Source organism: Hylaeus anthracinus, unplaced genomic scaffold, assembly GCF_026225885.1.
Source record: "Hylaeus anthracinus isolate JK02 unplaced genomic scaffold, UHH_iyHylAnth1.0_haploid 11989, whole genome shotgun sequence".
Lineage (NCBI taxonomy): Eukaryota > Metazoa > Arthropoda > Insecta > Hymenoptera > Colletidae > Hylaeus > Hylaeus anthracinus.
Genome location: NW_026534337.1, coordinates 6,918,978 through 6,936,935, shown reverse-complemented (window position 1 = coordinate 6,936,935; position 17,958 = coordinate 6,918,978). Strand labels below are relative to the sequence as shown.

General features: G+C 45.8%; 1 protein-coding gene across 9 annotated transcripts in view; it reads left to right on the top strand.

Moving 5' to 3' along the window:
* LOC128887747 (SH3 and multiple ankyrin repeat domains protein 2) overlaps positions 1–17,958 on the top strand; it is a 201,430-nt gene that overhangs the window by 125,357 nt on the left and 58,115 nt on the right. For 8 of the 9 annotated variants that reach the window (XM_054143972.1, XM_054143974.1, XM_054143975.1 and 5 more), the window contains one exon: positions 14,358–14,783. In XM_054143972.1, coding sequence (XP_053999947.1) covers positions 14,406–14,783 — 378 coding nt within the window. In that variant the 5' untranslated portion in view covers positions 14,358–14,405. Of the gene's footprint in view, positions 1–4,872; positions 5,345–14,357; positions 14,784–17,958 lie in introns of those variants that run through there. The other variant, XM_054143971.1, reaches the window with a different exon arrangement.

Genomic DNA, 17,958 nt, shown 5'->3' with positions numbered 1-17,958 from the left:
CCGAGTATACTCGTTACTCGTTTATTATTATTTCTCGTACCAGGTGTACTCGGCTTTTAATCGCTTTATCTCTCCAATTATCGCACAATCTACAACATATTACAGTTTGGAAGGATCTTGCAACTCGTATCGAAGCTTCTCAGTCTCATTTCCTCGACTCTACTTTACAACGATGCAGGAATAAATATAAACATTCTCCTTCTCTTGTTGCCATCTCATTAGACGGATTTCACGCGTTTATAAACGGTAGCGTTGCTCGCGAAAGTGGAGGGGACGACTGTGCGACATTATAATAGAGAAAATCCGCGACACTTTGAGAGGATTCCGCCGCGCAATCGGCGAACGTCGCAGCCTCGAATCGTTGCAAATGGATCTCGGTCCTTTGATCAGAGCCTCTTTGAAACTTTTTTCATCCTCGAGTGGCTGGCTCATTAGTCTCCGGCGACGTGGCAGCGAACGTAACGCGGTAATAACTTTTAAGGCAACGCGCGTTCCTGATCGATCCCTCTGCCGTAGAAGGCGATCATCGATTCCCGGGAAAAGATGAAATCGCCTTTCCCGATCACAATCGAAAGGCTGCCGTTCCGACGTCAAATCGGAGCCTCGAAGGTCGGGTCCGCGATACGAGAATTCATTTCTACTGCTGTTTATGTTTCTTTAACTCGAGCGGCATGTTTCGCTTGGAAAGGATACATTTTTGTATATTCGATTCGGGCGCAACAGTTTCGAGTTGCAGAGGTGTCTAGTCGAAGCTCGAAGTTATCCATTACAGTAGGAATTTGAAATTCGAGGTTCTTTATAGACTCGGTAAAGCTTTATTTTTCATTAAAAAATAATAGCATTGTATTAAAATGCCGATGAATGACTCAAGACACCAAGGGCCACCGTTTGACTCGTTTATAGTAGTCTGCCGGCCACTGCATTAGAGGCTTTCACGCCTACACGTGCGCAGCACCGCTTTGAAGTTCATCCCCAGCTGAATTTCAATGTTCACAGCTGTTGACGGCCACTCGAGCTAGAGGAACATAAACAGTGCCGGAGGTAATCCTTCTCAATTATCCGTGATGACATTTTCTCAATTAACCGGACACCGTCGCGACCTGTCGCATGTTGAGGTGAGCGTTTGGCGATCTACGAAGCAACCGCGACGCCCGCGCTCGCATTATCGTCAGGGTTAAAGGTTCTATCGGCGAAAACGGCGGTCCATTGTGCTCCCTAACCGCGGGCAGCATCTCTGCCAAGAAGCTAATTAGGTCAGCCGGCTTTTAATTAATGCGGAGGTCAGGTGGGACGCGACCGAACGACATTCTGGATGAATTGTTCGAAACGGGAACGGTCGGAAACGAAAGGATTCGAGGGTGACGCTACTTTTAAACATCGTGCCGAATGGAAAGGTTCAACAGTAGGCCGCAAGGTCGAGTTAGGTCGTTCTACATTCATTCTTTCTTCTTTGTCTGCAATTAGGATCAGTGCAAAATTCCAAGCCTGTAATTAGGAAAAACCAAACAAAATTTGTTTGCTCTGTTAGGTATCGTTAAAATACTTGTTGAGGCAGGTAGAGAATATTTTTTAAATTACGACATTTCATGGTGTTTCAGCTTTTTTTTGAGGTTCCAGTAGTACAATTTTTTAAGGATATACAGTCAGTCCGATAAGTACTCGTACACTCTATGTTTATCGAAAAAATGATAGGTTTGATGTTTTCATATGAATTTTTCATTATAAGTATATGCACGAGTTAAATTTATTCAAGTACATATTCATAATGAAACATTTATTTGGAAATATTAAGCTTACCATTTCATTTAGATAAATATGTTCAATAGAGATATAGGGTACGAATAGTTACGGCTACTCGTTTAATTTATAATAGATACCGTATCGAGTAACAGAAATTTTATTTCCGTCCTGGAAGTTTAAAAATAATATTTTCAATCGATGAGACGATGATACTGGAAATGCAACTATCGTTTGTTGATACCTCAAAGGGAATGAAGGAAAAGATTCCATCTATGTACTCGTCGTGACATCGCATCGGTCCGGCCTTTCCGAATCGACCATCATCATTCGTTAACCGACCCGTTGTTCTTCCCACTCATAAATCTTCGAGTTCTCATCTATCAACGACTCCCCCCTTGCCTGTCATCCCCTCTTCCTGGTCGGACCAGGTCCACTAATCGTTTTTCGACCAATGTTCCGCTGCAAGTACACGGGGGCCAGAGATGGGCAAAATTTTTATCTAGATGGAGGCTTCGAATGTGTTATAAAAGATGAACAACCATTTGGCTGGAAATCGTCGAATGAAAATTAGCATTCAAGTACATTGAACAGCGATCTATTAGCGATTATAAATGAAAATTGTACAGGGGCGGTGAAATACATTTTTATTAACACATCGTTGACCGGCAATTTTACACAGAGGCGACTTCATGTCATCGGCTTCATGTTATCGAACATGATATAAACTACTGAGTGATGTAAACCTAAATACTGAAAAAAGTATATTCTATTGTTAAAAAAGAATGAAAATCCGACAAGACTGAACACGATGAGCAAAGCTTTTGGAATATTCTACATCGCCCTGGGTTTCCTAAATTTAAATACATAATGCAAGGACAAACACGAGTTTACGGTTCAACGATGTGTTAAAATTCAAGGAGACATCTTTTCAGAATGAAAGCCAATATAGACAAGATACAAAGTCCCCTCCCCCTTCAAAGGAATGATTCTCTCATCCCCACAAATATTTACAGAGGTCGATCAGGTGTTGCGACTACTTTGCGATACGCGAGCCCCTGTAACGCGAGCCGTAATGGGGAGAGCGGTCGAGAGTGGGGATAATACGGGACCATCGAGAAGTTGCCAAAACTAAACAATCGTATCTCCCCTCTGCTCGCTCAAGGGTGGCTGCCTCAAACACGGTTGGATACCTGTGCCGCCTCATTTCGGGTCTAGCCGTCGTAGAGTCAGTTTACCGAAAATGAAATGAGTTACATTACCGCCGTCGTGGAAAGGAAAGTGTACCTCATCGAGTGCTTCCATGGAAGAGAAGAGTTGCGCGCGTGTCGAGAATTTAGTGTTAAACATGGATCACCACAAACTAGAGGTGGAAACACGCTATTAAGGTTAGTCTCAACCCTTTGCATTCGGAGCCATTTCGTTACGGAATGCGCAAACAGGAATCGTGTCTTATAACTGTGAGACGTGTTTTTGGGATAGGTATCAACATAAATTCCAGTTAATATGACTTTTATTCTAAACGACCGACTCTCGGTAAATCTGCCGGGCGACTCCCCAATCCGGTATTGCTACATGTAGACGCGTAATTAGTTCACTCTTAGAGCCGGAAGATTTTAAATTCCTTGCATGCAAAAGATTCTTCATTTCGCCAACCGCGAAATCGTTGGGCGTGTTTTTCGACATGGTAATTCGAAACGGTTGACCGTTAAAAATTCCAAAAGCCACGAAAGGGTTCACCCGAAATTCACAAAATGTTCACATTACATAACGTTACTTATAATGCATGCAATTTACTCCGATGATGGTCAAGCTTATATGCATCTTTAGACATCGAGAAACATTTGTGTCAAAAATCAAAATTTTATACTATTCTAATATGTGATAATGCGTGACACAGTCGTAGATACGCATTGATAGTCTCTATCTTTTAAGTTGCGATATTAGGCTTCCTTGTTTATCTTCACAGATTGCACCGTGTCATACAAAAATATGTTCCCACATCTTACTTTCTTATACAAATGCTCTTCGTCATTTTTTTAAGATGTGCACATTCTTTTTTCATGCAACACAAGCTCATGTTTGTTATATACATATATACAGTCAGTCACGAAGATATTCGGACACCATTATAGTTCTGGTTATTATAGTGCGTACTTCAGAAATGTATGCATTAAGAACAAAAAGAGATTTCGCCATTAGATCTCTAACATACTCTGCATATAATAGGAACGCTATGTTTACAAACATTGTTGTCAGTCTGTTCCTGGAACCTGGAAACTTGAGAAGTACAGCAAGTGTCCGAATATTTTCGTGACATGAAAACAAGCGTACTTTCCATTTTTTCTTTTATTATTTATGTAAGCACTTGTCGTAGATAAATATCTCTTATGTTTTTGTTAACTACACACTATATAGTAACATACGTGAAACCTCTTTTTGTTGTTATTGCATAAATTTCTAAAGTACGAACTATAATAGTCAGAATTATAACGATGTCCGAATATTTTCGTGACTGACTGTATCTTAACATATGTACCATATTTTTATTTGATCTTTCGTGATATTTGGCTAGAAACCTTCAAGGAATCATACGCTTCTACAAACTTTACGCTTCCATAAGTTTATCCTGTGTAATCACTAATCAAATTTGCCTGGACTTACGATGTCCCCTCGGAAGAGACATCCGAGTGCAAAGGGTTAAAAAACAGTACATCCCCTACCGGCGTAATAGATATAGATTCGATATGATTCACTCATACGATTCGTTGTCTAAAAAGTTCTCAAAAATTCTCATAAATTCCCTGAAAACCATACCATCCCCCGTGACAGGGGAAACGACTCGCGCGAGCGAGAGGAAAAACGAGAAAATCGCGTAACAAGCCCCCACCCTCCGAGAGACAGAGAGCGCAGGGAAAGCGAAGACGCGGTAACCTGGGGCGTGGGTGGCCACGGGGGTGGTCGGGGGTGGGGTTAGCACACTCGGTCGATCTCTCGTGGTTGCCAAGCGACGAACATCCACCACCAACCGCTCTCCGAACTACCCCCGGAGCATCCCGAAGACCGGGTGGCTGCGCTGGCGCCACCTGGCCACTCGCCGGAACACACGCGCCCGTGTCCCACCCCCGCCGTCCCCGCCCGCATCCTGACAGTCGCGCGATGCACTCCACGCTGGCTGGGTCTCGCTTCGGAGCCGCTGGTCCTCCCTGTCGCGTCGCCGATGCGCTTTTCGCCAGCGAAACCGCTTGTCTGGTCGCGTACCAGCCCCACGGACGTCCTCCGTCTCTTTCGGTGCCCTTCGATCACCCCCATCTCCGTCTCCCTCCCGCGGGGTTCACCGGAGAGGTGAGGACCGAACGGTCGCCATCTTGCTAGTGCATCTCGCAGGCAGGACCCGAAAAAAAAGAAACCGGCAACGCGCGCGCGGGTTCCGTCGCGAAACGGAGACGAGCAGCCCAGCGAGCAAACGGGGGTGCGCCGTGTGCTCTGCGGGCTTGTTTTCGGCAATGGCCGCTAGTGGTGGTGAGATGGTGCGATAGCCCGCCGTGGACGAAGGGGGTTGATCGTCGTCTCTCGCTCTCGCAGCCCAGGGGTCGTTGAACGTGGGGTAAGTGTCGGCAACCAGCATTCGTTGCGGCACGTGCTTTTCCAACGCTGCGCGATCGAGTGCCGCCTCTCGTCTTTCGCCACCCTGCATCTCCGTCTCTCCTGCTCTCCTTTTTCACGCTCTGTCTCGCCCACTGCTTTCTCTCGCCTCCCCGTCGACCCGCTTCCTTTTATTTGCGCGGCTTGTTTTGAACCGGAGGGCGCACCCGCGGCCCAACCATCCCCCCGACACTCGCGTGTTAGAGCTTTTTTGTTGTTCGTCGGAGCATACGTCTCGATTTGAAGCCTCCCAGGCAAGTGCATTGCGATTTCTCGCGGGCGAAAGGATGGCTTTCCTGCTTCGAGAGCCAAGACCCCCTTTTCGGTGGTGAGCTTGTTATACGAACTCGACGCTCAAGAGCTGTTGCGTGGGAGATGGAGCGTAGGGCAGTGGTCTTGTTTGTGTAACCGTGGCATTTCGTTTGGGATTCGATGATTAGCGTGAGTCCTGCAGCCTTTGGGCTGTACGGCCCAGGACCACTGAACGGTGTCATCCTTTGTCCAGCGCCACCCAACCAGTGGGCGTGATAATTGTAGTAAGTAGCCCTTACCCTTTGCTATCGGGATATGGCCTCTATATGGCATATAGAGCCAGTCTCGAGCATAGAAGTCGAAAGTTTTGAGTCCTATAGCGTGATGCGAAGGATTCTCGTTACCTTTAGGGAGTCATTTCGCAAATAACCTTAGCGATCGGTTGGTCAGTATTTCGTGTTGATTATCTGAGATAACTCGTAATAGTTTGCATGCTTCTCTATTATCTTGTTCACCTAAACATTCATCTCTGACTCTGAATCCAAAGGTAACAATCGCTCAGTTTTTTGCAATCTCAAAACTCGAGCCTACCACCTTCTCATTCACCGATTACCGCAAGTCACGGGATCGATTCAATGCCCTTCCGCGATTCGTCATCGAGAAACACGTGCGTCTCCCGGAAAACTGAAAGCGTGAAACGATTTCCCTAGCAAAGATCGACGTCGAACGAGGCGCACCTGACGATCGATCGACTCGAAGACGGTATTATCGATGTGGAGGCGTACGCTGGCTGAATTGTGATCGAACGCTCAAGGTTGGTCGCGTTCGCTGAGTTTCTTTCGCGGAATGTGGGACATGATCTGGCACGAATACCTTTATGCGATGTGCCTCTGTTCGCCTGTGCGCGTTCAGCGCAGATTAATGGCTCCGTAACGTGTCTCGATAGCAAATAACGAGCCCCATATATTTCTCTATTTAATGCAGCGCCCGCGCCGTCCGGTTATCCGTTCCACGAGCCCGCCCGTTACAAAAGGGGAACGAATATCGTTGCGCGCAACCAGCCTCGCCAACCGTAGAACGGATTCAACGGCGACAGAGATACGCGAAAGTCTGAAAAGTTATTTATACATTTGGTGAATGGGGCGACATTTGATCCTCTCCCCGACCTTCGACGTTCGTCCTTGCATCCCTTTTAACCTTCCCGCGCAGTATCCAATCGGGCGATTCGATTATTTGCTGCTATTCTTCGCGACCCTCGACGGAAGTTTGCGTTCGATTTCCTCGCTCCAACCTTTTGATAGACCGAATTGATCTGTGATAAGAAACGCTTCCGTGCGGTGTTTATTTTAGTGGAAGTCGAAGAAAGGATTCGGGATGTTTGCGTAGATACTTGAAGGTGACTTCAACATTTCTTATTTTTTTTTTAGTTGCTATCTACTATCTTTGTTCGCTTCATTTAAAGTAATAGTAATATCACTCTAATCGTTCAAGCCTCTGATACTACTTTCTCTTAGTTTCCCCAACCCGCAAAGATCAAACACCGAACTAAAAAAGGCAACGAGCGCCCTAGGCGACAGAAACTAAAGAAACAGAAGGAGCAATGCGTTCCTTTCTCAGAGGTTCGATTCGCGAAAACTTCCGGTCTATTCTCAGCAGCTTTTCTCGCGCAAAGCGGCCTGTTTACCCTCGGCCTCCCCTTATCGAATATCTTGGAGACTCGTTTCCACGGGAAGATGGCATCGACGTTTTCGTCTACGACGCTCGTGAATCGTGAAGGAGGAAAAAAGTTCTCAAGGGGCGCGTGCATCTGCGCGCCGCAGGCGAAACAGCGAATTCCACGAAGGGCTGCACCCTTAAAGGGGAGTTATCGGGCACGACGCTGAAGACGCTATAGCCGGAGCGAGAGAAGAGGGTGGGCGACGTGTTATTCTTTCTCCTCCCTTCCGTTAACGTCGACGACGACCACGCCGCGACGAGCCTCGCTGTTTGCTTCGACATTCTTCTCTCGCGCCACCCCCCGGCGCTCGCACGACGACGGAGGATCGTTACACGTGCGTTACGCGCCTCCTCGTGACCAGACTCCGCTCATCGCGAGGGGAACTTCCTCTTTATGTACACTCCGACGAGAAAATACCTGCGACCCGGGATTTAGATTGCGTTCGTCAGATTGTTCTTTTCTGATTCAGGAAGTTTTTCTTTTTAATTTTACGGGAGTGCTGTATCCGAGGATTGTGAGCTGAGGGAGTTCATATATGTAAAGTTAGCTTTGCAGGAAGCTAGTTAAAGAAAAGGCATATACCTGAATTACCTACACATAGTGCAAGTAGAAATTGAAATTTTTTTTTTTAATTTAAGGTTTAAAGTCGCATCAATGTCAGAGGTTATTAGCGAGTGGCAACAAATTTAGTTGCACCTTATGGGTCGATTTTAACAAAGATAAAAAAGACTGGTTACGCAAGGTTGTTATAGTCTGTTGAGAATACCGATGGTCTCGCAGAATGTCACCAGTACTTCCTGGTAGGATGCTGAGGAATTGAAATTGTCAGAAACTGAGTACATGAATTTTAACATGACACACCCTCTTCATGTTGCAGATGTAAGATGTATGGTAGAATATTAGATAAACCTGGTGGTCACCGATGGAATAGCTTCTTTATATTCAAATAGACAATTGTAAATTCACCGAACACTTAAAGATATGGTTATTCTAACAAATATATGAATGACCAGTATCAGGACAAAATTCTTCGTGAAATCTGGTTCTAACTCGCATTTCACGGTAGAGACAGAGTTCGGTGAGGTTTTCTTCAGGGAATGTACCTTCCATACCTTGCATCCCTCCAACCCTCGACGACTTTCTTCTCGCCGGAAGCGCTTTGCTCCGAAGCGTTTCGTTTTCATCAGCGAAATCAGTTTTGATAACCGGGGCTGATCGGCCGCGATGAACGCGGGAACGAACTGGTAATCGCTTGATTGAACGATCGAGGGGATCAAACGGTTGCGCGCGATTCAGCATCGCGAGCAATTTTCACGGGAATCCGCGTTCTCCGCCGGGGAAGCCCCGAAGGATTGGCTTGTCTTCCAACGCGAATTCGTTTCTCGAAAGAAATTGGTTCCGCATCGAATTTTAAAAATTTAGCTACCCTTCCCTCGACTCCGACGGAAATACGAGACTTGAATATTTCAAGCTTCCTCTCAGCCCTTATCGAAGAACCGATCGCGAGACTTGAACTATTCTGGGAAAATAGCGGAGCGTGGTACGAATTCCTCCTACGAATAGCTTGTTTCATATCGTTTGGAAATCGTTTCAAAGGAGAAAGTTTCTTATAAAAGGAACAGATCTTTTCAAAAAAATCGTACTATATCGATAGATTAACTGTGAAATCCATCAACCTTCAATGTACTGATCCTCTGTACGCTTTCCAGGTAGCTGTTTGTTAGTACCACTCTTAAAATCACTCAAGCTGGATTAGCGGTTGTTCTGTTTCACACACGAGAACCTGTCGCTAGCCAAATAGCGACGAATCAGCTGTTCCGAAAAATCAAGACAGCTGAGCGGCTCTGTAAAACAGAATAGCGGTCCTTCCTTAGTCTTTTTTTTTCGGAATCAAACATCAATTTCCAATAGTTAGACCTCTGCTTGATTTCTATATTTCTCGTACTCGTTTTCCCCTGACCTCAGACTTCATTTATCTCCCTCCAAATCTCAGTTGCAAACTTTGAGAACATAGAGAACCTTCAGTCTTCACGCGTTTCCGTTGGGTCGTGCGAGAGTTCTCCTTTGTACTTCCAACGTTAGGGGGTTAGCATAGAGGTGGGCAGCATAGTTGCAACGAGCATCCACGGCTGTAGAATCGAGAATGTCATGGTCGTACCTTAACCCTCGTCGTCCTTCGACGTTCCTCCCCTTCGTCGTCGGGCATAGTTCCACGGACAGCCTTGGATTTTTTTAATTACGCTCGAATCACCGTTAAGCACGACACTGTTAGGTGACTCTCGAATTAAGGTACGGCCACTTAAAAGCAAACCCGTAAAGCGACGCCCACGCAGCGGGTACCTGCTATATGCACTTACGTGCATCCAGGGGCGGACGGAGCTGAGAATACTCGAGCGAACCTCGCCTCTTCGCGAAAGAAGACGATTCTCCAATCGTCTACGCTCGTTTAAAAAAATGTTTGACGATCCTTGAGACTTTTTAGGTCTGAATTGAGACTGGGATTATTTTTGTCTGGGCTCGTCGTTTAGGATTTCAATCTCTGGAATTGTAGAAGAGTATACGAGAGATTCTTTAAAAAGACGTGTTGATCCAAGGCCTTTGGAATTTTATCTACATGAGGTACGGGGTATTGAATGAAATCAATTTTTTGAAACATATGGTTTATTAGAGTATATATAAAATTTTAATTGAGTCACCAGAAATCACCCTTCAGTTAGGTGCCACAGTTTTTCGATCCACTCGAATGTCGACAACCTCCGATACAAAAGTGAAATTGTCAACCACGGAGTCCTCCTTAGAGGCGACGAGTTCTCTTTCGCGAGGCCTGTGAAAACACGCCCGTTTTTACCTGTGCAGTCGTACGGCCCTGAGTGCGCTACACACAGGGTGGCCAGACAGAAAAATCTCGAAGGCACTCCACCGTTGAGTGCCACGAATAAGGGCCACATAAAGACGGGTCGTAAAACTATGATTTACGGCTTGTCATTGATGCGTTTGCTGTCCGTCCATCCGTACGATGTTCCTCCAGTTCATCATCGTCTCCCTCCGTTCCCTCTTATTATCTTTCTTGTGGCCGTTCCTTTTGTTTCTCTTCGTCTCGCGCGCAGATATCGCGTTCGTGGGTTCTGATAATCGATTAGTCGGCTGGAAAAAGCGGTAGTGTATCGATATCGGTGCAATTGGCTCACTGTAAACGCCAAAATACTCGTTAAATTAGTCGTTCGTTCTCGAAGAAATTACAGTGACCCTAAACAAGAGGATCCCCATGAATTTTCTGCAGGAAATGCACACTACCCTTTTGGCATATATAAAGCATTTAAATTTTATAGAGTGATAGAAGCATGGCAATATTTTGGGGACACGCAAGTGTGTACACTTTGGAGTGTATTTATATAAAATGGCTACTAGGTTTTCGTACTAGGTGTTCTCAGCTGGCCACCATTCTTGGAAAGTACTGACCCCATCGACTTGAAATTTTTATAGAATATTCTTATATATGTTATTAGTAACTTTAAAAGCACTTTCAAAGTAAAAGTCCACGAGTCAGATGACACAAGCGTTAAGGTCTACAGCTTCGAGTCCTCCTCGAAGGTGTTCCCACCCGGTGCTCCGGTTAAAGTGGCAACATTCTATCATTGCTGGACCAAAAGGTCCCAAACGACTTAATGCCATCCTTCGGAGCATGCTCGTCGAGGCGTCAAGTCGATATCGCGCGGTGTCTCGTGTCCACCGTGCATTAACGTTGTTTTCATTTTCTTGCGAGTTGGTCGTCGATGATGTCGAGTAGGATAATCGTGGTCGCGGGGAGCGCGAACGGTGGCAACGAAATTATTAACGCGAGCGGATCGCGTGACTTCCAAGAAACGAGACGCGCCTCCTCCATCGAGTCTCCATTCTTTTTCATATTCCGTAGGCTCGATGGCAGCGTTCTTTCTTCCAGCAACGGGAATGGTGGGGGGCAAGGGAAGTCGTGCCGGAGAAAGGAAAATCCTTTTCGTCGGCTGAATATTAACGCCTAAGGATGAGTGTTTTTCTGGGCTGGGCGCGATGGTGGCGACCTTGCGGGCGTTTCCACTTGGTCCGGAGCTCCTTTGGGTCTATTGTCCTCGAAGCGTAAGACGTGTATCTATACACGGTGCGGTCAGTGGGTTATTTAAAGTTTTAACGCAGCCGAGCCTGCCGGCAAGACGGTTACATTTAATGGCGTCTGCGGTTTGCCATCAAACTTCTCCCCGTGCCACCTGACATCTCGGGCTGCGCTGCCTTCGAACACTCCGAAGCGTGTAAGCAGGACACGGTAAGTCCACGATTCACGCGGTCAATTCGTTCTGGAGCTTTTCGCCTAAGCTGAATACGGCGCAAGTCGAATCGCATGCGCGCGATGCATTGTACAGGTGACCGGAAAAATCGGCTCCTGGGTTGAGAATAATGTGGCACCGTGAGTAAAGGGAACGCGGACAATGTACAGTATGAGCTACACGTAGACATTTCGAAGGATCAAGATATACACGATATATATAGTGTATGTTCCGTCTTTGAAAAACGAGTTGTACCTAATTGCGTAGGAAAAGGTAGGGGTTCGCTGTCTAAAATTCCTCGTGTACAATTCAGAGAAAAAATGTCTACTCTAAAGCTACGCTATACTCAAAAAATAGAATGTGCCGAATGTATCACAATACAAGTCTTTCCAAACTGAAGAAGTTCTCCATCGCAAGTTCGGCGCTTCCCATTCCTCGGCAGCAGCTGTCAGTGCTGGAGGAGCTATCGTAGACAGTCCGTGTCCGTACGTTGAAGTTTGACAGAGGGGTAATTAGTAAAGTCTGTTTCGCGGCGTGTGCTCGCGACGCATTGGACGGCTAATAGCTAGTTCACGGTTCGCAACGATACCGTTTCCTCGTGGCAACTTCCGGCTCCCTTCAGCCCTGGCATTCGCCGCAAAAGCGAAACTCGCTGTCTAGACAATGCGCGGTGAGCCACGAAACTCCGCGAAGTATCCAAGTCGCGTTCTCACTGCACTCTCATTAAGACGACGACGATCTCGCCTCGGAGAAGAAACGACGCTTCTTCTCATCGTTTGAAACATCTGCCTCGCACCACCGAACAATCTCGCGAGGAGACGAATGTAGATTATGTTAGGACGCTGGCAGATAGGATGGTATGACGAGATGTGACGTACTATGGCGATGTATGACGCGGTATGATGCGTTGTGACGCGATGCGATGGATTGCGATGCTTTGTCAGATGTTGCGACGTATTGTCACGCAATATGGCGAGATATAACGCTTTATGATACGATGTGATCAAAACTGACGTGTTGTGACACAATGTGTTTCCTTGTGACGCGTTGTGGCACAGTGTGCTCCACTCTGACAAGTTGTGACACAATATGATCCATTCTGACGCGTTATGACATAATATGATCCATTCTGACGCATTATGTCACAATGTATTTCATTCTGACGCGTTGTGACTCATAGTGACCCACTCAAAAAATTCACCTCACCATCCTAAAAAATCCTTCTAGTCGATTTTGAGGAGTTTCGTCGACGCGAGAGTCACGGCGTTCGCATCTGCTTGAACGTTTCGAGTGAAAGCGACTGTGCCGAGCCGCGAGGCGCTCGTTAGGGCCGTAAGTTATCGCTGACCGATAGTTAACCCCCGGAGGTTGGAGGTCGGATTGTAAAACGATGAGGCGCGTTATCGCGTCAGCGAGAGAAGCTCGCAGGTACGCGCGGGGAACGCGAACATGCCTACGTACGTCTGCATAATCGATTCGATGCGTGTATCCTGGACACCACGGCGGACCCAACGCTTCTTCGATCACGCGACGAACGTGCCACGTAATCCCTTGGCGCGAAACGAAACGACGTGTTTGCTCGGGAGTTCCTCGCCTCGAATACTCACCCGAACTGTCGGGAATAAATTCTTCCGATTCTCCACGTCTGAGGAATGAAGGTAAAACTTTGTTTGAAAGTACAATCATCTTAGAATCGAAATAAAAAATATTGGAATTGGTATGTTTAATAATTTTGGAGATAAAAATTCTTTTGCTGGGACATTTTCATAAGGGTTGGTATGAAACGTTCGAGGTGCTGCATTCTTTTTGAGAATTTTGAAAGCAGAAAAGTGGTAACTTAAGCTCCTCTTATTTTTGCATTATAAATTACAAGGTGGTACGATAGAAACGATGTCTCCAGTATCAACTACCAAAGTGTCGATGTTTTTAGAGGTTTGTCAGTCTTGAATATTTTCAAGGAGTCGATCAGTTTTTAAAGCCGCTAATAAGTGATATACTATGATAATAATTTCGCTGCACCCTTTATAAATTGCACACGGTACATCTGGACGGCAGTTCGTGCGAAAGAAATACAGCGAGACGCGTCGTGCACGGCACGAAGCATAAAAGACTTTTACGATCCTTAAAAATCGTCATGGCGCGGCGTCTCGGCGCCGTTTCTTTATTTCCATTGCGGTAATCTCGTCTTTCTTATACCGTTACTTACCGGAGTTATAAACAGCGAATCATCCCGGCTGTTTTAATTTCTTCATCGTCATCAACCCCCTCTTCTCTCGTCCACGATGTCACCGCTCGCAGGTCCTCGAGATCTTCCTCCCAGATATCTTTTCGATTCGGCGGAGCAGTATTACGGTAACGGCACACTCGAGGCGATTAACTCGTGTTTCGTGGAAACGGGGAAGTAATAAGGAAGATGCGCGAATCTCTTAAATGTTTTATTTAATCAGGATCTCGACGAAGCACTTCAAATTTTATGAATTAAGGAAGACACCTTAATTTTATTTGGCGATCGCTTTGGTTAACCACGTGATCGTGAAATTCAAATACGTGGTATTTCAAGCATTTGGTCCTTTTAGTTTGTGGACTGAAAAATAATTTTACTGAAAATAATATTGGCAAATATAGAGGACCTACAACTAGAACACAGTTGAAATAATTTTGCACAAACATTGCAAGTGTTTATAATACCCATCTCGTTTCCTTTTCAGATGTGAGCCAGTGAAGGTGGAATCCTCGAGCAGCGCGAGGTCCTCGCAATGGAGGCGGGACCGAAGCAGCAACAGCAGCAACAGCAACAGCAGCAGCAGCAACAACAACAACAACAACAACAACAACAACAACAACAACAGCAGCAGCAGCAGCAGCAACAAAATTCGTCGCCTGCTGGTACGGGACAGACACCGAGCCAGGTCGGGAGTCCGCAGGGCGGCCAGACTCAAGGCCAAGCTCAAGGTCAACAGAATCAAGATGCGGCTGCAGTCGCGGCTGCAACTGCGGAGGCAGGACCGGTCGAGGAGGGAGTCCTTCTCGCCAGGGTGCACGTCCCGGAGCTTTACGTCAGCAAGTGTCTTCAGTTCCCGAAGGATCAGCTTGTCTGGGACGTGAAGCAGCAATGCCTCGCATCCTTGCCCAAGGTAAGCTCGTTCTACCTAGCGTCCGCTCACTTCCGACTACACATCTCGCGGGAATCCGTTACCATTCCACTAGAACGCCCCTGCAGGCCTGGAAGAGTCGGGCAGACCCACGCTCGAGCCTCGAGAGAAGATTCTTTCGTTACAATCGAAGGACAATCGTGGAATAGGCGTGGGAGGTTTATTGGTACGATTGGATGCTCATTTTTAAATCCAGAAGTGTTGCAGATACAGCCTTTTTCTTTTTAACTTTGAACGAGGTTGACGAATTCCTCTGATTCAACTTTTCTTGAATTGCCTAAAGAAATACTTTTATTCCTAGAGAATGTATGTGTTGGTAAATATTTGAAGAGGCCCTAAGCATATGGATAAAAAATTCAAAAGCTACAGTTATCCAATTACCAAGTCTGATGCGCCCTTATTTCACGAATATACTGTCAGTCCCATAAGTATTCGTACCCTCTATGTCTATTAAAGAAAGTCTCAATTAAATTATAGGTTAGATGTTTCTAAATAAATGCTTCGTTATAAATATGAACATTAATAAACGTCACACAAGTACATGTTTATTTATAATGAATATTTTCAAACATCAAACCTATCATTTAATTTAGACATGTACATGTATGTATGTATGTATATATATAAAATTATAAATTTATTTGGAATCATGAAGCATTCATTTACATTAGACAAATTTCTTCAATAAATATAGAGGGTACGAATACTTATGGGACTGACTGTATGTACATCGCTCAAGAGTAACATCGAACCTATCACTTAATTTAGACAAATTTCTTCAACAAACATGGAGGGATGAATATTTATGGGACTGACTATAAATCTCCCAAATTAAAAATCTCGAATAAAAATACGACCAACGCTTCACGTTGGTTCCGATCCATCCAGTATTCTTAAAAGAAGAAAATGCTCGGCCGTATCTGGGATCGGAGTCCTCCGCATCGGCGACGCGCAATCGGTCACGAGCACCTCCAAGGACTCGATCGTGCTTTCTCAAAAGTACACAGATATCGTCGCGCGGCAGCCTGCCACTTTGTATGCTGATTTCGCGAAATTGCAGAGAACTCCCTCCCGACTCGGCTCGCAGCAAAGGGTTCCCGAGGCAAGGCCGGATCGGGCTTCCCGGCTCTTCTTTCTCTTTTTTCCATCTTGGCCAGTCGTACCCGGAGCCCGCGGAAAGTCACGAAGCGCGCAGGATTAAGAGATCTGCACCGAGAAGAAACGCTACCGTGCGCGGCCGTTCGTGAACGTCTTGCTTTATTTATCAGGAGATTTACTCGGTAGGAGTAACGAGACACGCGTTGGCTCGCCACGAAAATTTATACGAGGAAAGAACACGCGAATCCGAAGGTCCTGCGCTCCGCTTCGCGATCGACCACGCGTCCTCCCGGGCTCCGAAGGGTTTCGAGACCTCGCAGGAGGCACGTATTAGTCGCACTCACTGACAACGACACCTGAACACGAGTATACCTTAGACGAAATAGAAACTAGAAGGCACATGCGTGGCTTCTGCTTCGTGTCAGTTTTGGTCCACATTTGTTCTATCGCGAGGGAAGCCTGGCAAAGGAATCCGAAGGTCTGCTGGAATAATTGCCAAATGAATTTTATTATACGGTCAGTTCTCCTTGGTATTAGGGAACACAGAAGTGAAAGCTTCTTTGGAAAAGAAATTCTGAATTTTAAAGTGTTTGGTAGTACCGTGCAGACCCTGGACATTTGAAGAAAAGTTCATTCAAATTTCATTCCAAGTCACTTTATTTTATTGCACACATTTACAATGGTGTCATGATCCAACTTTCTGTTTGAAACAAATAGTGGAACACTCCGGAAACTGACACTCTCGATAAACGAAATTATCATACTGCAAATGAAACGAAGATGTTCAAACGAAAGAAAGACATTTATAACGAATATGCTCCATACAAATTTCTAAATTCAAATACACAATAACGAATCTATTAATTATAATGGATCATACAGATTACAAACGTGGAGGTTGTCCAGGGGTAGCCTAAAAATACATTAGAAATATGAAAGTCAGGGATTCTCGACGAAACGAGAATCGATTCTCTCCTGACAGCCTTCGGTTCTTTGCCAGCGTCTCCCGTTTTTCCTCGCCACCTTCCTCGACGGTCTTCCGCTTCGGAACAGCCCCCGCAGCAGATCCTGTTCTCGGAACGAGTTCGATGACGAACGATAAAGACTTGGTCGAATGTGCCTCGGCCTCGGATATTCGCAGCCGTAACCGACTTACCGCTGGATACGTTCACCTGCATTCCGCGCGGACTTTCGCCTTTATTGATAATTGGCTACCCTATTAATCGACCGCTGCACGCGCTCAGTCGTCGTATTGGAGCGTGGAGTCCGCAGGCCAAACGCGAATCGAGCATTTGTTGCTACTCTCGGTACGCCAGGTGCGCGGAGATGAGTTCGAATTTTATCTGCATACGAATTTTTGATGACGAATCGAATGTGAAACACCTTCTCGCTCGTTGGATGTAGAGTAACAGCAAGAATTCGAATCGAACGACAGAATACGTCAATCGAATTCAGTTGATACTAGTTCGTCCAAGGTCTTGATAACCCAGCCCCTCGATATTCATTGACGATAACATATTAACGTAATTTATCGTCAATGAACGCGAAGGTTATACGACCTTCGGTAAAAATACTTTGATCGACCAGTGTCAGAGCAAATTGCTACTCGTCGGGTTTACTCGTCATATGTGATTCGAAAATAATTTTGCTCATCTCTGCCTACAAATTTTCAAAGCTCTTCGGCAATGAGAGGATGCCTGCGTAAATGGTTCCCCTGGAATATTTACGAATCCGTTGACCGCACCGTTAAGTGTTTCCACCGTAACCTGAATGCTTTTGAGGAGCACGTAATTGCATCGAACGTTATGAAATTGAACTTGCGCGTATCCACCTACAGAATAAATTGCATCAAACGATGTCCTTCTCGAAACCATTCAGCGTTCCTCTGAAACGTTTGGTCTCGTCGTCGATAAATTCACAGATATTCGAGGGGAACGATGTAAACAGGACACACCGTCTATCGAAGCGCGAAAGCTTTCAAAAGGATGGAAAATCCAAGTCCCTCTCGACGGATCCACGCTTTCCGAGGTCATCGAACGAGTTCCGGGCGATTCTCGCG